Below are 25,048 nucleotides of genomic sequence, written 5' to 3'. Positions count from 1 at the left end.
CTTTATTTTAGTTGTAATTCCCGTTTGGTCCTGGGAGATCATTTGTGTAGCTTCCTTTCACTCTGCCTCCATTTTCATATCCTCTATGCCTATCTTGTGCACAGCTGGGTGGCACAGGCCTCTTTGGTGCCCCAGCACCCTGCATGTTCCATGGGTAACTGGATTGCAGTCTCTGTTGTGTCGCACAGGCCTCTCTGGTGCTTCAGCACCCCACTGGTCCTGCGGGTAATTGGATGGCACAGTCCATGCTTGGTCTCACAGGCCTCTCTTGCCCCCGCATCCTGCAGATCTTGTCGGCGGGCAGCTGGATCACACCAGTCTCTCTTGGGCTCTGGTTTCCCACTGCTTTTGTGAGCTGCTGGACCTCACAGGCCTCTGTGGAGACCCTGGTTCTGCTGCTGGTGGCTGGGGAGTGCTGATGCCCCATGGGGCTTAAGTCCTGCTCAGTTTTTGCTGTAGTATTTGAGGATGGGTCTCAGCTGCTGATCTGTGCTTCTGTTGTTGGGGATGGATGTCTGCTCCCCAGCCTCTGTTGCTGGGGGTATATCTGGACTCTGATCGGGCTGCTACTCTGACGGATAGTGCTGGGCTCCCGGCTGTCTGTGCTTCTGTGACTGGCATTTTAGAGCCCTACTACTGTGCACTGGTCTCTTTTGACACAGAGTATCCACTCGCCTGATGGTGCCAGGTGCGCTGGTGGCCTCAGGTTGCTGGGCCCTAGCCTCTCCCACTGCCTCCTCCCAGGGAAGACCTGGGATCTTCCAAAATGGTGGGACCTTCCCATGGCGCAGGGAGTAGCACCCTGAAGGGCCGGTTACCGTTGTAGCCGGCTGCTCCAGTCCACAGCACAGAAACCTTCTGCTCCACGTCTCTGCACTGCTCGATTTGGTTGTCCACCTCATGTCCACTCACACTCTCTCACTCACTTCCTCACTCTCTCACACACTCACCCTCCCCCCAGTCTTGGGTGCTGCCATCTTCTCAACAGTATGATGATTGGCCATATTAATAATAATATGGATTTTATTTTCAGGTGGGTCAAAAATTGCACTATGGTCATGAATCATCTCCATAGAACCAATGTTACAACACTAGAGTCACTCAAGTTCCAGAATGAGGGTCTTTAATTGTGGATGGTAGCATCCACACAAACAACCTTCATTCTTCTCATTGTATTTGCTTTAAATTTCTTTAGGATTGAGCTCTCTTCTTCCTTAGGTACCATGGTGGGGAGGCTGACTATTTTGGCTATTCCACTGAGCTAAACCAGCCAGGGCACTGGTTTGGCTATTCCAAAGAGAACTTCAGTTAACTCTCTGTATCCAGTCCCTTTTGTTAGCCTTGATCTTTATCTTACCTACTGACTACATGTCCTAGTTTCTCAGAATAAGATCAGGCTATGTGTATTATCTCACCCAGTTTAATTACTGGTAGTCTTACATTTTTCTTTCAAAATTGTCCTAGTCTAAAAAAAAACTGTATGGTCACTCTACTGCTGAGCCCCAACCCCGAACTTCTCTGGGGCTCTAACACAGAAGAGCTACTTCTCCTGCATGGTAGCCTCTTCAGTCTATTTTAGACTCTGTTTCACCTCCCTCATATTTCCGCTTGCTTTCCAGTTCTCACAAATATGTTGAATTTCACCGACCATCTCTTAATTTTTTCACTGTTTGGGATTCACTACAAATTTGTGTTTCTATACTGTTATCCCAATGGGGTGTTTTGGAGGAATGGAAGTGAATATGTATGTTTGTCTTGCAATCTTGAAATAATATCATGTTTCGTTTTAAACAAAATTGTGAGATTGAAGCCCCAGCCTTTGTTCAATGTTGCAATATTTAGGACAACATTATTTTCCAAAGTACATCATCACAGGCCCAGTAAGCATACAGTCTATCAATGGTCTGAGATTACTGACATTTGCTATCATCAGAGGTAGGCAGAACACAGAACCCAGCAAACTCAGTTTAATGTTTATTGTAAAATGTATATTTCTTAGGACAACTTGGGGTTAAGTAAATAATAGCCATGAATATAGTCTTTGGAGCAGAGGAATAATCAGGAATACATTTTAATACATTGTTGTCCATGTGAGAACCATTAATGACATTATTGTTCCCCCATTTAATTCAATTTGACAATACATGGGAAAACCCAAAATGCTAAAATTTAAGTTATGTTAGAAATGTGATTGAGCATTAAAAAGTCCATATACATATAACTGTATTCAATTTAAAATGCATTAACTATTATATGGCAGTGAAGTCTCTATACTTCCTTTTCATTTCATATTCTCTGGGTATTATTACACTTTTGACACAACTAGGCATCCATGACATATTCCAAAAGTGCAAAGATAATAAAGTATGTAGGTGCTACAAATTATTCAGTATATTGTACTCCAAAACTGTTTCCATAAGGCACCACTGTTTGTCTCTCACACTTGAAGCATGATCCTTGGTGATCGAGAACATGCACATGTTCTCCAGATCTTTGATGGTCAAAGGTCACTTGGCTGCTAGGAGCATGGGGTGCTGACAGCATGTTACAAAATGAAGTGCCAAAACAGTTATAATACGGTGAGGCAGTAATTCTGTCTTTCTGGACCCCCCCAAAATGAGGGAACATTGGCATTAAGATATTTGCTACTGATAGGAATGTTAAGTAAAGAACTATATAACTTTAGAGGCAGTGAATTTGGCTGGTGTCCCCACAAACATTCTACACTTTATATATAATAACAGCATTTCAAAGTGATAGAATATGCAGAAGAAAAACTTAATTCATCAAAACTGAGAACTATTTTGGGCTACGTGGGTTAGGAAAAAGGGAAGACAAGCTCCCCACATTCTGTATAATATGTGAGGAAAGTGAAGGAGAAGATAGGTGCAAATTGAGGTGCTTCAATAGAATTCTTCTGACCTTTGGTCTTTCATGTCCATTGCAGGGTAAGTTTGGTATTCAGGGCTCCCACAGAGGAATCTGTGCAAATCCTTAGTCTTGCATTCCTTGATACATATATTCAGAATGGGGTGGGGACGGTTAGTATTGAATAAATTTTGAGATGTGACTATAATTAGGATTAACTTCAGAACCCTCAATAACAGCATGCAAATTCTCAAATCTATTCTTTTGAAAGAAAATTCATTTATTTTGGATATCTAAATCCCATACATTTTATAATCAATTTAGGAGTAAAACTAGCTTGCTTTTGAAAACGAGCTATGTACTTACATTGTTTGCTTCAAAAGTATAGTACTTTTTGGATGCTTATCTGAGTTTCTAGGACTTTGTGTGGCAGCCATGAGTTAGCACCTTGAGACTTCCAATCACAGTGTCAGTGACTGAAAGCTCAGCTGTTGGGCTCTGGAATCCATTGGTTCATTTTTTCTGAGGCCATGCTTCTCACCGGCTTCTCCCAACCAATGACTGAGGGGAACTAAGGCAACTCTGTTGTTGGCTGAATTGCCTCAAAGACTCCCAGGTGCTTTGTCACTACTTCCTTATACTGCACACTCCCCAACCTTCCTTCCTGGTCTCCTTCCCTTGGGGGTCACACTTACAATGTGGTCTGATGGCTCTCCTTGCCTTCACCAGCCCCCTTCTCCTTTTCTCTCACACAGGCATTTCCCTAATGAATCCTATCTTAACATCTCCTAAACATACATAGACTAACACTCTGTACCTTAGAAAGACTTGTACCACTCAGAGCCACTAGAATCCATGGGTATTTCAATCTATGGTTCAACTCCAGACAATTAGGACTTTACATCTACCTCAGAGACTCTCTCTCCCTTCCTCTCTCCCTAAAATTATCAATAAAAACATATTTTAAAAAAATGATAAAATGGTAAAAAACAAAGTACTGTTCTTTTCTATTGCAATCCCCTGGTCTTTGTGACTGTGATCACTGGCACATGCTGAGATAAGAAGTGAGTGCCTGTGGGATTGTATACCCAGCACAACATGTCACAAGATGCTGGTCTTATGGGAACACTGCATAGAAGGGCCTTTGGGGGTCAACTATTTGTGCGTAGGCTGTGGTGCTGCCTGGGTGACCCAAATGCACCAGGACTTACATCACAAGCCCACCCGGTTTCTCTCTCTCCTTTGTCTTTTTCTAAGGAGATATTTCCATAATCATTAATAATCTTAATAAAAATTAAGACACAAACAATTATGTAGCTTATATAAAACATTTAAAATTAAGTAAGTAGAGAGTAATAATGGACTTTTGTCATTGTACTCTAAGATTGAACCCTTCAGGAGTGGCCTAGAAGGATTAAGAAGTGTTGCCATTGTCTTTCTCAGAAGTTCCTTACAGTTGCCAATTTGCCAGAATCCAAATTTCTATTTGTCCTTAACCCAATACTTCTCTCTGAGAATGTGGTTCCTTTGGGGATTTTGAGTTTCTGTATAGGATGGATGATGGAGGATGTGGGATGTTTATTCTGTCCCCAGCTTTATAATATGCTTCAGTTACAACAACAGTTGGAAGATGTTCCAGTAAATTTAAAACTTCAGAAGAAAAAACACGAGTAAGAGAATGGAATTAATGATAAATCCTAAAACTTTAAATCTACAAGCTGAGTGATAGCTGTTCCTATGCTCCTGTGACTCTTTTTCCAGGGTTCTATACAAATGACATCTATGATTATGATAGTCATGTTATATACGCTGTAGCATTTACCATTAGGTACCTAAGTAAAAATAATGTCAGCGGGAGCGCATAGGTCCACCTCCATTAACTTTTTCTTGTTGTTGTTACTTTTTTTTTGATAAGAGTCTTTTGTTTTTCTTCTTTTCTCTTATTTTTTTTTCTTTTTATTGACTTTTAAAGAGAGAGAGGAAGGGAGAGGAAGAGATAGATAGAAACATGGATGAGAGAGAACATCGATTGGCCGCCTGCAGCATGCCCCCTGACTGGGGATCTGGCCCACAACCTGGGCATGTGCCCTAACAGAATCAAACTGGTGACCTATTGGTGCATGAGTTGATGCTCAACCACTGAGCCACACTGACCAGGCTGTTGTTACATTTTTTATTGAAGTTATTGGGGTAACATTGGTTAATAAAATTATACATTTTAGGCATATAATTCTATAATACACCACCCGTATACTGTACTATGTGTTTACTATCTTAAGTCAAGTCTCCTTCCATCACCATTTATCCTCCCTTTACCTTCTTCTACCTCTTCCCAACCTCCCTTTACTCTGGCAGTCACCATACTGTAGTCTGTGTCCATGAGTCTTTTATTTTCTTCTTTGCTTATTTCCTTCACCCTTCTCACCCAGCCCCCAAACCTCTCCCTTCTGATAGTTGTCAGTCTGTTCTCTGCATCCATGAGTCTTTCTCCACTTTGTTAGTTTTTGTTCATTAGATTCCACATATAAGAGAAATCATTTGGTACTTGTATTTCTCTGACTGGCTTATTTCACTTAGCATAATAATCTCAAGGTCTATCCAGGCTGTTGCAAAAGAGTGAGATTTCCTTCTTTTCTATGGCTGAGTAGTATTCCATTGTGTAAATATACCACAGCTTTCTTATCCACTCTTCTACTGATGGTTACTTGGGCTGCTTCCAAATATTGGCTATTGTAAATAATGCTGAATGAGCATAGGGGTACATACATTCCTTCAAATTTGTGTTCTGGGTTTCTTTGGATGTAGTCCCAGAAGTGGAATTTCTGGGTCATAAAGCAGTTTTGTTTTTAATTTTTTGGGTTAACTCCATACTATTTTCCTCAGTGACTGCCCCAAACTACATGTCCACCACCAGTACATAAGGTTTTCCTATTCTTCATATCATTACCAGCACTTGTTTTTTGTTGATTTATTGATGATAGCCCTTCCAATAGGTGTGAGGTGATATCTCATTTTGGTTTTAATTTGCATTTCTCTGATGATGAGCATCCTTTCATATGTTTGTTGGCCATCTCTATGTCCCCTTGGGAGAAGTATCTATTCAGGTCTATCACTCTTTTCTTTGTTGGATTATGTGTATGTGTGTGGTTGAGTTTTATAAATTTCTTATACATTTTGTTTATTAAACTCTTATCAGATGTATTAGTGAATATGTTCTCCCATTAATTGGGTTGTCTTTTCATTTTGTTTATGGTTTCCTTTGTTGTAAAAACAGTTTTTGGTTTTATGTAGTCTCATTTGTTTATTTTTTTCTTTTGTTTTCCTTGCCCAAGGAGATATATAAAAAAAAAAAGTATTGCTACAATAACGTTCCATATTTTACTGCCTCTGTTTTCTTCTCATATTTTTATGGTTTCAAGTCTACCATTTAAGTCTTTGATCCATTTTTAGTTTATTCTCGTGTATTGTGTAAGAAGGTAGTCTAGAAAAAAACATTCAAGAGGAGTGAAGACTCCCAAGCTCATTTTACAAGGGCAGCATTATTCTAATTCCAAAGCCAGAAAATGACACTACAAAGAAAGAAAATTATAGGCCAACCTCCTTGATGAATATAGATGCTGAAATCAACACAATATTAGCAAACGGGATTCAGCAATACATTTAAAAGATCATACACCATGATCAAGTAGGATTTACTCTGAGATGCAAGGTTGGTACCGTATCCACAAATAAGCATGATTTACCACATAAACAAATAGAAGGATAAAAAGCACATGATCATATCAATAGATGCAGAAAAAACATTTAATAAAATCTGGTAGCTATTTATGATAAAATCTCTCAGCAAAGTGGGAATAGAGGGAACATACCTAAATGTAATAAAGGTCATATATAACAAACTCAGCCAACATCATATTTAATGTGCAAAAAAAAAAAAAGTTTCACAAAATAGACCCCAAAACATAGAAGTAGGGTACAGACTGACAAACCTCAGAAGAGGGGGGTGAAGGGAGGGAAGAGATAAACCAAAGAACTTATATGCATGTATGCATACCCAATGGACATAGACAACAATGCTGGGGTGTGGAGGTTGGGATTGGGAGGAGGGTGTCAATGGGGAAAAAAGGAGAAGCATCTGTAACAAAAATAAATTAAAAAAAGATCAGGAACAAACAGGATGTCTGCTTGTATTACTCTTATTTAGCAAACTACTGGAGTCCTAGCCACATAAATCAGACAAAAAGAAGAAATAAAAGACATAGAAATTGGAAACAAAGAAGTAAAACTGTCATTATTTGCAGATAATATAATATTATATGTAAAGAACTCTAAGGATTCCACTAAACACTACTAGAACTGATAAATGAATTCAGTAAAGTTGCAGGATACAAAATAAACATCCTGTGAATTCATTACATTTTTATACACCAATAATGAACTATCAGAACAGGAAACTAAGAAAACAATCCCATTTATAATTGCTTCAAAAAAATAAAATGCTTAGGAATAAATTTAACCAAGGATATAAAAGACCTGTACTCAGAAAATTATAAGACACTGAAGAAAGAAATTGAAGAAGATACAAAAAGTGGAGGCATATACCATGTTCATAGATAGGAAGAATGAACATCATTTAACTACCCAAAGCAATCTATAGATTCAGTGCAGTTTCTATCAAGAGTCAATGATGTATTTCACAGAACTAGAACAAATTTCCCAAAAATGTATATGGAAGCACAAAAGACTTCAAATAACAACAGTGATCTTGAGAAGAACGAAGTTGGAGGAATCACACTACCTGATATCAAACTATAATACAAGGCCATAGTAATAAAAACAGTCTTTTGCTGGCATCAAAACACATATAGATCAATGGAACAAAATAGAGAGCCCACACATAAACTCACACCTTCATGGTCAATTAATATTTGACAATGGAGGCAAAAACATACAGTGGTGTAAAGATAGTCTATTAAGTAAATGATGTTGGGAAAATTGGACAGATAGGCACAAAAAATGAGGCTAGATCACCTTCTTACACCATTTATGTTTTATTCCTTAAGTTTGCAGTTCCACATCTGCCAGATTTTAGACCTGTTTTCATGCCCCTGTCATGTCTGCATGGAGATAGAACCAGCTATGACACTCTCGTGACACAGCCCATCTGTCAGAAGCCAAAGGCTGCAGGTGGTTTTCTTGATCAGCTGTATCCATTTAATGGGGTCTCTTACTATCAAAGATATCGGCAGTCAAAGGAAAACTACTGTACTTCTCACTGGGGCATATTTGGAGTGTGAAAGTAGTGGATCTCTCTCAGGGCACCCTTGTGGTCCAACATTGTGCTTGTAAAAACTAGGGGGTGGATTAGCCAAGTCATTTTACGGCAGAAGGTAACATTTGATCCATTGTTCCTGTAGTCTTTAGGTTTATCATTGTTCATCATAAAAATGTGAGGCTTTCCTTTGGTTTGGAGTATGGACTTCTGTTCAGAACAATTATGACAACAATAGTTGATACCAATGAACAATTTACTATGTGCCTTGCACTATTGCGAGAACTTCACACATATTAAATTGTATGATCCCTATCAATCATCCTCTGAGGTACATGCTATGGTTATCCCCATTTACAGATGGGGAAACCAAGTCCAGGGTAAATAATTTATTCCTGGCTCATTAGAGAAAATCCTGGCTGCAAGCCTGAGTCTGGCTGAGAACCAGGCTGCTCTTGGTCTCACTGGGGGGACTTCACCATCTCACTCAGGGAGATGTTTATACTCAGAATTGCCAACACCCACCTGATGATGTGTCTTTTAAAAATGAAGATGATGAAGGGTTTTGAAACTATGTAATATGATGACTGTTTGGAATAAGTAAAGAATAAATTCAGTAACTAATCAGAAAACACAGGAAGTGGCTCTGCAAACTGCATTCAGATAATCAAGGGGCTCTTGCCATATGGGCCAAGCTCGGTTCAGTTCCCTCTTCAAAGCAGAACTGGGATGAATGGGCAGAAGCTGCAGGAAAGTCAAGTTCATTTTTTTTTTTTTTTATGTTAATCCTTACCCAAGGATATGCATCTTGACTTTAGAGAGAAGGAAAGAAAGAGAGAGAGAAACATTGATGTCAGAGAGAACACTGATTGGTTATCTTTTGTACATGCTCCAACTGGGGATCGAACCCGCAACCTAGGTATTTGCCCTGACAGGGAATCGAACTCACAACCTTTCTGTATACAGGATGATGCTCCAACCAACTGAGTCACACCTGCCAGGCGTCATGTTCATTTTGAGCACTCAGAATCAACTGATGGTGGAAGAGTGGCTATGAAAGGTAATGAGCTCCCCATCATATATGTCCTATAGTGGAGGCCATAACATGTGTTGGCAAGTAATAGGGCTTTTGTGCATCAAGGTGGGAGGTTCAACTGGTGTGCTCCACTATCAATTCCAACTGCAAGATTACAGTAGAGTGATTTTTATCATTTAAGAAAGAAGCTAAGTTAAATTTCAGCACACACTTCTTTGAGAATCATAATCTATTAGGCACACCCTCTAGGGCAGCTTATAGGGGAAAACATAGAGAGGAAAGAATACAGGGCCATAACATAAGTAACAAACGTCAGCTCCTGCCTCCACCATCTATGTAGATGACCCTGCCCAGGTGCATTATCCCTCATAGCCTTAATTTCTATAATTTCAAATTAGAGGAAAATGGGTACCATCATTTGGGAAAGTTCTAAAATAGTGATAACTGGCCCCAAACATTTACTGATTAAACATCAGTTATTTGGAAAATGGAATGAAACAAAATTATCCTACCTACAGTGGTGAAACTGTTGTATAGGAGCTCTGAAGATGATCATTTTGGCACATTTTCTGGACATCACATTTGCCAAAAGACCTTGTGCCTCTTTATATCTTGTTATAAAGTGAAGATTTTCTCAGCAATTTATTTTCCTTCTCTCATTGTCTTACTCATTCGGAAGAACTGTCCTCCTGGCTGGGACAGTCTAATTTCTTAGGCCATTCTGTATTCCCAGCAATAATAGTGCAGCTTTACAGTAACTGAGTTTTCATTCTTCTCTGCAAAACTAACATTTCTGGAAGGCATCTATAGAAGACCAACTTTTTATCTGTCCTACTTACAGAAACTTTTACTCTGTTTATATCTTTTTATAAGTCAATATGTACTTCAAATGTTGTTTTATTTTGGAGACAACAAGTTTATGGTGTTTGTGGTCTGCTTTGCAAGCCTATTTACTCCATGGTATAACACTGCTCGCAACACACTTCTCAGGTTTTGAAAAGAATTTTCCTCTAAAGCATGATTGTAATGTCCTCTGAAGGTGTGACATCTATGTAAAATCTTCATTATGGGCACATATTCATATCTATTTGATAAAACAACCTGATTAGTTCACTTGAGATTTAAAAAAAAAAAAGTCATTTTAATCACTTTTGGCATTGGTCCCTTTTATCTAAAAAAGATGGTAGTAGATTTACAAAGAATAATTCCTTTTTTACCCAAATCTTGGTAATGAGAAACTGACATGAAAACAGACTTAATCATCTTACTGCTAACACCTGAGGCTTGGGGCCTCCCACTTGAGTGCTTGGGGAACATACACATCAGGCCATCCAAGGACAAGCTGATGCCCTTCTCCCAACACTGCCCCCCACACACATATCAAATCCGTGCTTCACACATCAAAGGCGCTTTCACTCCATTTCAAAAAAATATGATTTTATCTCAAAATCTTGTTTCTCCCAACTATAGGAAAAAGCACTTAGGCTGTGGGATTAACTGCTACATTACATGTGGCTACTCAGAAATAGAGTTTCCCCTCCCCTCACAGGCAGGGTGCACATTTGTATTGTGGTTAATTAATTTAGCCTTCATATCAAATGCTTAGAAATACAAAGGAGGCTTACCAGCTAATTTGCAATGACCAATGGATAAAAAACGGAATGAAAGGCTAAGAGATTTAGCAAACAATCTATTTGCCATTTGGGAGTGATTTAGGCTATCCAAAAAGCACCCCTTGGTTGAAATCTATTAAAAGGAACCAAACATTGACCCCACAGAAGGTAGCTGAAATATCCCACCTACCCAGTAATGGTCCCAATAGAGCTCCAAAGCCCTGGAGACCTCATGAATATTCTAAAAATTTTAAATACCAAAAGAAGGAGGGATGGGGAGGAGGAGAGAGGTATTTGCTTCTAAATAATAGGCGCTCTCCTGTGGTTTTGCATAGCCTTCCAGGATTTGGTTTTCAAACTCTTTATTGAAATTGCTCAGGTCTTTAACTGATCTCCCGCAAGGGCTCAAAAGCCTTAAGCTAATTACATTTGGCTGAGATATGCTTGATGAGATGGGAAAAATATAAAGCTTTTGAAAGGGTGAAACATCTCTAGCCATCTGCTGATGGTGTTACTAAAAGAACAATAGGGAAGAAGGAAGAGGGCTGCTAGCCAGAGTGGGAAGGTACAGGATTACTTTAATTACTGGGTCAATGAGACTATTGCTGCTTGGAGTATCTGGAAAGACCAACCAAACAAGTTTAGAGGACTAAGCAACAACAGTGTTTAGCAATAAGCAAAGCTAAACACCGATACCAAAAAAGGAACACCTTTTTGAAGGAGAAAGAGGAATTAGGTCATCTTGGTTTAGAAAGACACTTCTACTTAGAAATCGCAGGTAGTTTACAGAAAGGAGAAAAATATATACTCCTAAATTGGAATTAGGTTTCTGAACAACTTCTTTGCTTCTTTTCAGGTTATCTGTGGTCCTCAAAGGCAGCTTCAGATGGAGCCCTGGTGACGTGCATTCTCTCTGATGTGTCAGCCAGACAGTTGCTTCTGTTTTACTTGGAGATCCAACTGAACAGCCTGCCTTTAGCTTTCAAATCAAAGCCCCAGGTGTTGATTCAATATGGCAAACAGCTTATGTGCATTGCTCTAAAAGCCCTGTTAGGTTTCTCCTTTTATTTTTTTAAATAATGAATCCCCTCAAATTCAGCTGAGAAAATGTTAGATTTTGGAAGACAAACTGACTTAAATCAGTTAGGGACTGTTAAATGAAAGTTTATTTTCACTTTGTGTAGGGTAGCTCCTGTAAGTTGAGCCACAATGATGCCCCTATCCCTCTTTTTTTCTTTTTTTTTTAACTTTGCAGAGGAAATGGCATTTTCTTTCATGACACTCTGTCTTGCTTCTATGTCTGAAGATGGGTAAAACCACTAAGATAACAGGGAAATGTTTTTGTTTATTTTCCTTTGTTATTCACTTTTGGTCAAAACCAGGAGAAAAAATGACTTCATTAGGGGACAAATTTTTTAGATAAACAGCTCAAATGCTGTGTATTTTCAGATACACAAGTCAGGATGCTCTTGGAGTACCCGAGTCTGATTTCCAATTGGCCAGCACAGTCCTCTTCTGTAGTCTCTTTGTCCCTCTTCCACATAGTCCAGGACCTGACACTGGGAGGGATGGACTGTGTCACTGACCACGAGGAGAGCACATGTGGGAAGAGAGGCTTATAAGCAGCTGATCTCAGACATACTGGGATTTAAGTTAGGAAGAGGTCCTGTTCTTACATCTACCCTATGCTTAGTGTCCTTGTGGCAGGTCCTGGGAGTCCACTATGATGCTAATAGACCTCCCATGATGCTTTATGTGAGTCTGATGAGTGCATAACAAACAAGGGCTTTGCTAGTGGTTCTTAAAGTGTGGTTCCTAGACCACCAGCAGCAGCATCACCTGTGAACTTGTCAAAAATGCAAACTCTTGCCTGCCCACCATCCTCAGATATACTGAGTCAAGAATTGAGGTATAGGGTCTAGGAATTCATCCTTTAACAAGGTATCCAGGTGATTGGATCTACTGAGAAGTGAGTATGTTCTGTATTATCTATCTATCTATCTATCTATCTATCTATCTATCTATCTATCTATGTATCTATCTATCATCTATCTATCTATCTATCTATCTATCTATCTATCATCTATCTATTTATATATCTATCATCTATCTATCATATCTCTCTCTCTCTCTCTCTCTCTCTCTCTCTCTCCTCTAGCATCATCCATCCATCTACTATATATACCTTTACCCTGTTTAAACACCTACCCTCCAACAAAAATAAGGCAGAAGGAAAGGTCTAGGGATTTTCAAAAAGCATAGTGTAAATTTGGATCCAAAATACTAGAGTAGTGGTGCCATTCAAAATGTGGTCTGCAGAACAGCACATCACCATAATCTAGGAGCTTGGTAGAAGTGCACATTCCCAGGCCCACCAAGACCTACTGCATCAGAATCTCTTCGTTCGGGTCCAGAAATCTGTGTTGTAAAGAACACTTTAATTTTTCTACACACCAAAGTTTGACAGTCACTGAGCTGCAATAATATACTGACAACTTTTGTAGTTATTTTGGTCTTAAACTATTAGAAAACGTTTAGGATCAAGAGGTTCTCGATTCCCATATTGTGGTGTTACTCATTAGGGAGAGCCAAACGGGAAGGAATGTTAAACACAAACTTTATATCTCCTTTATTTCCAAAAAGTATTGTCTGACAATTTTCTTCATTGTTTTTCCCAGACCAGAAAATAAAAACCAGCTCTTTCTTTCCCTTCCATCTTTCATCCTTTTCTCCCTCCTTTATTTCTCTTTCTTTGTTTTCTTTCTTCTTCTCTCCTCCATTTCTTTATTTCCCTAATGGTTTTACTGTAATTCCTTTTCTTTGAATCTCCTAGAGATGCATAACTATTCTACAGATTGTAGCCAGATTAATTAGATTTACCTGAATTAAATTCCAGTTGTGCAACCAACAGAGACTGATATTAAAAAGTGATGGGTCGTTATAATACAAATGCTGCTTAATTTAGCCTGGATTATAGAAGGAGGAATAACTTTATGGCAATTCCCAACTAGAACATTGGAACCTCTGCTTTCTCTGGGGATCTGTTAAGACAAGCCTAAATTTTTCAACATGGTCGGGAGAAACTATGTTGAGAGGTAATATATTAGTTTTCTATTGCTGTTCTAACAAATTACCATAGACTTAGTGTCTTAACATAACATAAATATATTATCTTATAGTTCTAGAGGCCGGAAGTTTGAAATGGGTCTTAGGGGGCTAAAATCAAGATATCAGCAGTTATCTTCCTTCTGGAAGCTCTGGGGAGGAATCCATTTTCTTATATATTCTAGATTTTAGAGGCTGCCTGCATTTCTTGTCTCATAGTCTCTGTCATCCATCTTCAAAACTGGCAATATAGCATCTTAAAATCTCAAGTTCTCTCTCTCTCTCTCTCTCTCTCTCTCTCTCTCACACACACACACACACATGGTATCTATATTTATCATGTCTATTACTTATCCTATTTATATTTAAGTATAGATGTTTTGCAAGTTTTATTTATTATGAGCCTTATTGCATAAGGTTGTCTATATTTTGTTAATGGATAAATAAGAGTAATGTAACATAGTATGAAATGACTGTTAATTTTGATAAATAGTCCCTTATATTAAAATTATATGTCCATATCTTAATGTTATGAGTCACGCATTTCTTGATCCTGAATATTATTACTTCATGAACTATACTCAAAAGTATATAAAAAATGAAGGACATGTGAAGTAATTTTTATGTATTTTTGAGGAATAAACTAAACATAATAAATGGAAACCTTGTCCTTTAAAATATATCTCTAAGAAGAAATATCCATTTTTTCCTTTTCATTTCTATTTCTGTGCATTTTTTCCTACTGGTTTCAATTAAAACCCAAGGCTAATAAACTATGAAATCTCTGCAAAGTGAACAGATGTGCTTCTATGTCAAAAATGTGAAAGCTCTAAAAATGAGATGATACTTACTGTTTGGAAACATGACTGATTCATCTTAACAACATTTCCTTTAAAGATTCACAGTGAAATAAAGTGATCACATACAATTGACGCAAACCCCTTGCTATTGTTAAAATGTTTACTTCCCTTTCCCTTTCTTTAAATCATTGCAGCAGATGTTATAAAATAAATGTAGTGAAACATTCAAGCAGCAAGCTCCCTAATTGTTTCTGTCTTGATTATAAAAACACATTGAAAGGTAAATCCTCACAGTGAAATAAATGAAAAAAATAATTAACATTCAAAGTATCCTTATACCACCTGCTCTTTATATACTGAACTGAAATGAAGCCACCTGATGTATAAAGAGTAATGCAAAGAAACTGAGCTTCTTTCTGAAACAAAGAGACAAGTTCCATTTCAATTTGAAAGCAGATGCTCGAACCGATTATCTGAGTTTAAGATTCTGTGTTAAAGTCTGGGTGACAAGATTTTGGTCTTCACAACAAAATGTGCAAGTGAACACCTTTACTATAACCCTATCAACCCCACTCACTTCATGGGTTAGGCCTGCAGCTGCTAGTTCTGTCACCTGATGGTTCTTCTGTAAAAATGTTTATGATCAGGATGTTTAATTCACAGTCTCAATGCAAATCTCACTTTTGCCCTGGCCAGTTTGGCTCAGCGGTTAGAGCGTCGGCCTGTGGTCTGGAGAGACCCGGGTTCGGTTCCCGCTAAGGGCACGTACTTCGGTTGCAGTTTGTCCCCAGCCCTGGTTGGTCGTGCGGGTGGCAGCCACTCGATGTGTCCCTTCACGTCGATGTTTCTCTCTCTCTCTCCCTTCCTCTCTCTCCCTCCCACTCCATCTGTACAAAAAACGGAAAAATATCCTTGGGTGAGGATTTAAAAAAACAAAAAAAACAAATCTCACTTTTAGTATTCTCAGAGAAAGCCGAGAGCAACCGGTCCACTTGTAAAAAAAAGTGGAACCCTCTTTTAAGTACAGCAGCAAAAAAAAAAAAAAGTGTTTAAAGGAAACTTTTTTTCTAAATTTTTATTCTAAGGCAAGGAGATTACTGTACACCATCCATAGTCTGACATTCTTGGGGCCCAAGCTACACTGCTTTAGGTAACTTCAAATGGAGCTTAACATCAGGTGAGACATTTTCCCCCAGTCCACCAGTTTGGGGAGGGGTGACAGAACAAATTCTGTGCCTCTGGAAGGACAAGGCATTATGGGATAATCTTGTTTTCTGGTGAAACATGCATGCATCTATGTCTGTGGATACTGATAAAGACTGCCTCAGAATCTCTTGGTTAGGGCCCAGAACCCAACCAAGGGTCCATAATTGAGGAGTTCCACAGAGAAATGAGAGGTTGTACTTTGAGGGTACTTCGGGCTACATTCACGTAGATGCTATGTCCTGGGTGTCAGCACATTTTTTTCTGTTAAGGGCCAGATAGTAAACATTTTAATAAAATTTTTTAATACAATTTAATAAAATATTTTTTAATAAAATTTTATTTATGGACACTGAAGTTTGAACTTAACTTCTATTTTTTATAAATTCTTCTTCTTCTTTTCCCCCAACCATTTAAACATGTGAAAACCATTCCTGGCTCACAAGCCACATGAAAAGAGGCAGTGGGTCAGCTTGGGCCTGTGGGTCATAGTTTGCTCATCCCTTGCTATTCTTGCTCACCCTGATCATTCTTCCAAAATAGTTTCATTTCATCTTTTCCACAATTCCAAGAAGCATGAAGATAAGTACTCTCACTGAAGAGGAAACAGGTTCTAAGAGGCGTAAGAAGCTTACTCTTGGTTATAACTAGTCAGTATCAAAGCCAGAACTGAAAATCAAATTTTATGAATCTAACCCTACCACACACACACACACACACACACACTTTATAGGCGTCATATGAAATAGGAAAAAAGCATAGAAAAACTGAAGTGAATTGTATATATAGTGTTCCTTGGTATCTGTTGGTGATTGGTTCCAGGATACTTCCCCTACCCCCCAGGATAACAAAATCTGCAGATGCTAAGTCCAGTAGTCAGCCCTCTGTATCCCAGTTCCATGTCCCAAGCCTACAGACATAATAATTTATTATCATTGTTAATAATAATTAACAAACTAATTTCTTGTTAGTTTGCACTTCACTTTCTGTCTATGTCCATTTTTTTTCCAAGAAGACGTTAGACCATCATATGCCTTCAGTCTCCATCAATTTTTTTCAACCTTAGGTAAATAAAGGATTACTATTCCATATTGTACATATAACTGATACAAGAAAAATAAATGGTATGTATGCATTCTACATAACACTGAGAAAAATGTCCAATATGTTAATAATAAATTAATTAAAGTTATGTGATATAATAATGACACAATGTTAATATAGTCAAGATTTTATGTAAAATATTTCTAAATTAACTAGAAATAAAAATCTTCAGTGAAACGTTTTAATGTTTGCTTTATATTTTATGCTAACATATATAATCTTTTGTAGAGGAGAGCTCCTGTAATATTACTTTCCTATTTGGTTATTAACCTAAGTGATGTTATTTTACTGAATTTTATATGTGCTGCAGATCCTGCTGGGAAAGCATAAAACTGGACTCATTTCGGAAGAGGCAATGTGGCAATATGAGAAAAGCTGCCATATGTGAAATCTCACTTTATGCCTGTTGAAATTTTTGTATTTTGCGTCTCCTAGGGACATGTCCATTGTGCTATTGTATAATGTTATCAGCATGAACTTCTGCTGAATATTTTCTCTTCTTTTCAAAACCCATATTTTGGTAGAGCTAACTTCAAAACTTAATGTTGCAACATCTGTGCCCATATACCTGGGAGCCTTAGAAGTTGTATCCTGAAGATTATCTACATTTTCTAATCTTGCAGAATGCTATAAAATTAGAGAAAAAGAGTATACATTTTTCCTGGTATAGAATTTTTTTTAAGAATCCCTTTTATATCTCCTTAGAAGTGTTCGCAAAATAAAAGAGAACAAATATTTATAAAGCCTCAAAGAACATCCTTACAAATGTAATAGACTATTCATTTGTTTTTGTTTGCAGATAAGATTAAGTCTTAATGCATATGTGCACAGTATCCATTAAGAGATACTGTGAATATACACAAAACCTGGAGCTATTTTCTCGAAAATGTTTTCAAATAAGACTATTTAATACCTATATAAAACAAAAGAAAATTCTACTTTGAACTCATTTACTACTTTTAATCCAATTCTGTGGATTTACCAATAAATCAATGGCTGCTTCTTTATGAATCATCATGTTATACACCAGAAACTGATACTGTTGTAATTAGCTAGTTATTAATAATGAGAAAGGAGTAAAGGGACAGCCAGACATTCTAGGCTTGTCATTTGGGCAGCTTCACCAGGAAACAGCAACTTTACACTCCCCAGGAAACCACTGGCCCTTTCTCTGCAAATCACTGTGGGAAGATCAAAGGGGAGATAGACTCATGCACAAGGGAGTTGGGTGACATAGGGAAGGTACTTGCCTGTCAATCTAGCCTGGGGAACCATGGCTTGGCCAAGAGGGGTATGGCCACAGCAAACATGTAAAAATTTGAGAATACATAATTCCCTAAATAAAGAAATTCACTTTCACTTTTTGCTCTCCTTGGCTCATGGGGTTCTCTCATTTCTGCTTCTTTGCATTCACTCTTATGACCCATGGCCATGTGGACCCCACATGCAATGGGCTGATGGATTGTAATGGGAAACAAACTAACCTAGCCTTATGATGTATTGGACTGTTCCAATACGGCATGGAAACTCTGTACACTGGTTCTAATTCTAGCCTTATTAAACACATACTGCACTTCTTTTATAGTGGAATTGAGGGAGAAGGGACTTTGGAAACTCAAGGATTTATTTCCACAAATGTAAAAATCACTAATTTTTCTGTGCGAGTCTCAGACAATTCTTTTTCTTGGGATATAGCAAGAATTCCACGCCCACTAACAACAGGTGGGAATGAGGACCTTTCCCCACCAGTAACAGATGGTGACACAGATGGGACCCTACTGGGAGAATCAACTTATAGAAAGTGTGGAAAGTATCCCTTCCCTGCTCCTTCCCTACAAAAGCAAGCTGGTAGCCTCCAAACTAGCACTTGGATGGCGAAACAGCAGGAAAGGAGAAGCTGGCCTGAATTGTACTGAGAAATCTCTTTTCCTAGCCTGGGAGTTTTAGAATTTATTTCTCACACTATCTCTTGTATTGATGCTTATTTGGATTTTTCACTTCTTTTCTCTGCCCTACATCACTTCTGTTACTTCAGATGTAGATCTAGGAGAAAGCAGCACCCTACTCCTAGCACCGAAGTTGCAGCAGGCTCCAGAAAATGCTGGGCAAGCGCACAATTGTGATGTTGCCATGGAGTTTGTACCTATTGCCCAAATTCTCTTCCCAGTTTACAAAACTCCTCTCTACCCACCTCTCTGCATTTTGCCTGCATTTGTACAGTTTACCTTCTCTCTGTTTCCAACCCATGCAACTCAGAAGGCAGCTTGGAAACACCGTTTTCTAGCCAGCTTGGTCCCCACACTGAGGGCCTTCGCAGGGCAATGGACAGATGGGTGCCAGGGAAACACAGAATGCAGGGAGTGGGTGGGCACTTGCTGTTGCCATGGAATTTGCTCTTGGTATGCAAAATGTGAAGCACCTCAAGCTTGCTTAAGCCCCAGGAGGGGCCGGCAGTCCTGTGCCCTTAGCTGGGCTTGAAGCCCAGCATGGTCTAGCCAAATATCACCCTCACTTCCCTTTACCTCCTGTCTCCCCTTTGCTCCTGCCTTGACAGTATGCCTGCCTCAGCAGGGTGCAGCTTGAATTCCTCATAATTAAGGTGCTGAGGGGGATGGGGTACAGAGACAGTCACCAGCTGGAGGTGCTACCTCTCAAAGACCCAGTGTTCTACCTCCTGGCTCCCACTGTGAGTTCTTCAGCCAAAGCTCACCCAGGATCTTATGGGTTGTTGGTTCTGATTCGTGCCTGGAGCTGGGCACCAGGTGGGGAGGAAGTGGTAGAGAAAGCCTGGATGCAATGAAAGCTGCCCCCCCCCCCCATAAAACTGCTGCCAGGTCCCGCCCCTGGCAAGCAAGAACTGCTATCTGCCTGGTCCTGCGCTCTCCCCTGCTCACTGCTATGGTGCGGGGATCATACCACCGTTATGCCAGAGAGCACTGCCCTGGCAATCATGTTGCTTGAGTGTAAAAATACATTTATTTTCAGTTGCAAAAACGCAACTGCTATGTTTCTGACTCTTGTAAACATTGCTACTTGTCATTAATGCTTCTTCCACAGGTATAACAAATACAGAAAAGCCTCACATATATAGTTGCTCAGAGAAATAAAAGGTTTTTATTAACTAAATTCACTCTCTTTTTGCTCTCCTGGCTCTTGGCTCATGAGGTTCTCTCATTCCTGCTTTCTTTCATTCACCCTTACGATGCATGGCCATGCAGATTACCACATGCAGTGGACTGATGCACCGCAACGGGAAACACAAACTAATCTAGCCTGATGATGTATTGGACTGTTTCAATATGGAGCAGAAACTCTGGACACTGACTCCAACTTTAGTCCAATTAAAGTCACAGCTACATACACTTCTTTTATTGTGGGACTGAGGGAAAGGGCATTTTGGAAACTCAAGAAACTGAGGCATTGAGAGATTAAATAACTTGCCCAGGGTCAATGAGCTTGCTAATCAGGGGCAGAGCTAGAGTGGAGCACCCTGACTCTAAGTTGCCTCATTTTCCTTTGGTTACTTTTTTTATATGTAACAGACTAGCTTTTAACTCTAGCTTTGAAGCAAAAAATAAAACGTTAAAGGTGATGTATTTTAAGTTGTTTCAAACATAAGCAGAAATATTCAAGGCAAGGTCAAGTGAAGTCTGTGGTAAAGAAAGAAAGGGACATTGTGGCTAATTCATGCCCACAGGCATTATTACTCTCCTACAGATAAAAGTCAAATCTTAATAAAAAAAAAATTAACTCCAGAGTTTTGACAAGCAAGTAGCAGAAGTTGACCTCATTTCTCTCTCATGTACCATTTTAATGTTTGCAGAAGAGAATTGGTACTCTCACAAAGGAGAAGTAAAAGTGGATAATTAACAAACTCCTCAGTAATTAGAGGAGTACTCAAAGCTAGAGAAACCACTGCAGGAAGGGTGATGTATCCATGTGTGCTGAACATGAGTTTTTACTTCCTGTAGGTGAAGTTAATAAGAAGAAAATGTGCCCTCGCCAGTTTCGCTCAGTAGTTAGAGCACTGGTTTACAGACCGAGGGGTCACGGGTTTGATTCCCAGTCAAGGGCATGTACTGGGGTTGTGTGTTTGATCCCTGGCCCTGGTCTGGGTCATGTGGGAAGCAGCCAATCGATGTGTCTCTCTCACATCAATGTTTCTCTCTCTCTATCTCTCCCTCCCTCCCTTACACTATCTAAAACTCAATGGAAAAATATCCTCAGGTGAGGATTAAAAAAAAAAAAAAAAAGGAGGAAAATGTATACCAATGTGATGTTCCTCATTTGCATGCCCTGTCATACAATATACAAAATAAATAATTTTGGTATAGAGAAATTAAACAGGCAGGCACCGTAGGGTATTTTATATTTCAGAAATACAGTTGAAGAGCGAATGCCATGTAAATGTATCTAAAGTAAGGGATGTATCAAATGTCTGTTATCATCATCAGACATAAAATACTCCAAACATACAATTGACTTGACTTGCCAGCAGCATGGTGTTATGAGCCTGAACTAGGATTTGCAATAGAGAAAGGTTATTAGACACATAGACATGGAAGAATATTGGGTTCTAAATGCAATGGAAATTAAAAAGAAGTGTCAGTATCACTAACATGGCTTAATAATTAAACTGTATCAATGTCCCTCTTAAGAAGAGTTTGTAATTTGGAAGCTATAGCTACTATTGACCTGATTTTACAATTGTGATTATGTCTACATCTTAATTTGAAAATAAAATTGATCACTGTGTCCTGTAAACAAGGCTTGTCAAGTTATTACTTTGCAACTGCTTTGCAAACACATATTTATTTAAGAGCAGCATGATTTATGATATAGTGTACCAGAGAAATTATTTCACTTCATATTTCATATTTTAGTTTCTTTTAAGATATATATCAAAATGGAATTCTTCAAGTTCTTCAATAAATATTGAATTTATTTGATAACAGTTTTTAAGAGATTAAAGAGTTTATATCTTTACTCCAATATATTGACTTCTTGCCACAAATACTGCTTTGAAATTTATAAAGTGTTCATTCCTCTTATGTCTTCAAAAATCATTATAATGCTCAGTTATTTTTAAACAGTATTCTATATTATGGTACCCTAATATTACCAGACAAAGCTTGTAATTAGAAGGTTTATATAATGTGCATATTTTACATAAATTGTTTCCTTAATCACTGTCATATGATGACAGAATAAAATCAATACTAAAAGGTGATATTTGTTTTATAGCCATTTCAAATTTTCTAAGACTGATCCATCTAGTTCATAATTTTGATTTCTTATAGGCTTTCTCAATACTATAACCTTTAAATTAAATTGAATCCAAATGAAAAATAAAAACATCTTCATACTACTTAGAAGTACAAAAAACTGTTACAAGTTATCTTCTCTTGCTATTTCATTATATTGTACTCACAAAAGTGGATTTAGGATCAAAGAAATGTTCATTTTCCTCCTTAATAGACTGCAATTGCTTAAGGATAACTCTGGTGGTGAATTCTAGGCCGGAATCTAATGAAACTCTATTTTGATAGGTAAATTTAGCAGTGGTCCTACCTTTTTCACCTTCTTTTTCTTCTTGGTCATCTGTTAATGGAATCACTTCTGGTTGCTCCGCAATCATGGCATCTTCTTGGTTTGACGCAAGCTCTAATAGAATGAGACAGAAGGATACTCAATGATGTTTTAGTCAAAATCATTGACAAAACACAGTTACTAAAGCATAGAAAGTTAAAGTTCTCCCCCACCTCCCTTTCAAGTTTTAACAGGCATATAAAGCAGAACACTATTGCCATTCTCTATAAATCATTGCCTAAAACACACACACACACCACTCACACACAAGTATATACAGGGGGCATGGTTCACAGTCTCATCTCATTCTCTGGTAAAAATATATACTGGTTTCAATACCCGCTGTTTCCATGTATGAATTCTGTGATTCTGCCTCGATTTTTATTTCATTCTTCACTGAATCGCTCTCTTGTCCTGTTAAAAAGAGTAATTGAAAAACAACAGAAATGTGATATGCGTGACCATAGCTTTATCCCTGGTTTGAAAAAGCAAAAATTTCAGAAACTATGCTTTGATCATGCATGGAGAGGTAGAAAACAGTTTTGAATGAAAGCAGAAGGTGAAGATATTATTTTAAAAATCATCACATGTATCTCAACTATTTTATAAGAAATATTCAAGTAATTTATTTATTTATTTATTCCCTTCTTGATTATAGAGAGAGAGGAAGTGAGAGAGAGAGAAAGAGAGAGAGAGATATAGAAACATTGATGAGAGAGAACATTGATTGACAACCTCCTTGCATGCTCCCCACTGGGGATCAGGCCCACAATCTGGCATGTGTCCTGACCCGAAATTGAACCGGCGACCTCTTGGTGCATGGGTCAATGCTCAACCACTGAGCCACACTGGTTGGAGTATCCAGGTAATTTAGACAAAAACTCTTCTTTGAGCTGATGGGTATAAAGTATTTGGCTTATGAATGTACTAACAGCAATGAACACAACTTGGTTTTGAAATTTTAAATAACTTCTGGCTGCATGACTTAATTACATTTAATTTTTCCTTTCAGATATAGATATTACCTGTGTTGAGGATTCCTGAAAATTAAAACACTACTTGCATTTTCATTCTTCCATATACAGAACATGACCGTTTGCGTAATGTGAGCACACACACATTGGGTCACCTCACAGCCAACTGTTCTCTAATGGCACCTCCTAAATACAGCGAAGGCCAGCCAGCTCTTAGCTACTCTGAGGCTGATTATCTGGTAATGGTTTTCTTCCACCTCCTTGGCTTCTCCCCCTCCACCTCTCTGTAGAGTTTAGAACACATAAGTGATTATTAAGAGAGGAAATTAAAATCTGTCCATTTTGCCTTGTATTAATAAAATATTTTATGCCGAGGACATTTTACTGTTGAATTAAAAAAAAAAATTCCAGAGCTAGGGTTGATTATAAGTATGAAGGGGATACTGAGGGGCTTGGGCTTTTTGCCTGGTACATTCTTGTGGTAGATGACACTATTGTTCCAACTTGTCCCTACTTCTTTTTTTTTTTTTTCCTAAAAAAATTTTATTTATTTATTTATTTAAGTTAATTAATTAATTTATTTTTGTTAAAGATGCACCTCCCCCCCCCCCCCACTGATACCCTCCTCCCTCCCTGCCCTGTCCCCAGCTTTGTTGTCCATTGTTCATGCACACATGCATATAACTTCTGTGGTTTATCTCTCCCCCCCAACCCTCTCTTCTGGGGATTGTCAGTCTTTACCCCACTTCCACATCTCTGGGACTACTTCTTTTTGTAACAGGATACAATTTCTCTGTGAGCATGTGACATGCAGCAGCCTCTGAGCGACACGTATATCTTCCCAGTTCACTGATGCCAGGCCTATTTGTGTGACTTGGTTTAGAAAACGCGCAGTATCAGACAGGATGAGTGCTACATTTATTTATTTATTTTTGTTTTATCCTCACCCGAGGACATTTTTCCATTTTTTGTTCAGGTAGAGTGGGAGGGAGAGAGAGGAACAGAGAGAGAGAGAGAGAAACATCGATGCGAAAGGAACACATCGAGTGGCTGCCACCCACACAACCGACCAGGGCCGGGGACAAACCGCAACAGAGGCACGCGCCCCCAGCGGGAACCGAACCAGGGTCTCTCAGGACCGCAGGCCGACGCTCTAACCGCTGAGCCAAACCGGCCAGGGTGGATGAGTGCTACATTTAAAAGGAAGCTTCAAGACCCATTGTGTGTTTCCTCCATCTCTCTCTCCTAAAAGTGTGCTCATTCATCCCATCCCAGATTCTAGAATAAAAACATGTGAAGCAGAATCAAGCGCTGACCTGACAAACCTTTGTTGTTGTAAGCTATTGGGACTTGTGGGGTTTTTGTTACTAAAGCACAGCTGACTTACACAATCTCTCATCTTTATAGCTTCCTCTTTAAAACAACTATTCTTAATCTGCCCACTATAATACTTCCTCTTGGCTCATTCTCTGCTAGAATGACCA

The 25,048-nt window shown here is 38.7% G+C and overlaps 1 protein-coding gene across 1 annotated transcript in view; it reads right to left on the bottom strand.

Moving 5' to 3' along the window:
• The window catches only part of MACROD2 (mono-ADP ribosylhydrolase 2), a 2,341,201-nt gene that overhangs the window by 51,802 nt on the left and 2,264,351 nt on the right, over positions 1–25,048 (bottom strand). The window contains exons 14-15 of the mRNA XM_036245484.1: positions 22,930–23,004; positions 22,573–22,665 (exon numbers count right to left, since the gene is read on the bottom strand). Of these exons, the coding sequence (XP_036101377.1) occupies positions 22,573–22,665; positions 22,930–23,004 (168 nt within the window). The remainder of the gene's footprint in view (positions 1–22,572; positions 22,666–22,929; positions 23,005–25,048) is intronic.

The sequence above is a fragment of the Molossus molossus genome, unplaced genomic scaffold, assembly GCF_014108415.1.
Source record: "Molossus molossus isolate mMolMol1 unplaced genomic scaffold, mMolMol1.p scaffold_m16_p_6, whole genome shotgun sequence".
Classification (NCBI taxonomy): Eukaryota; Metazoa; Chordata; class Mammalia; order Chiroptera; family Molossidae; genus Molossus; species Molossus molossus.
The sequence above is the reverse complement of the archived record's forward strand: the minus strand, read 5'-3'. Positions and strand labels throughout refer to the sequence as shown.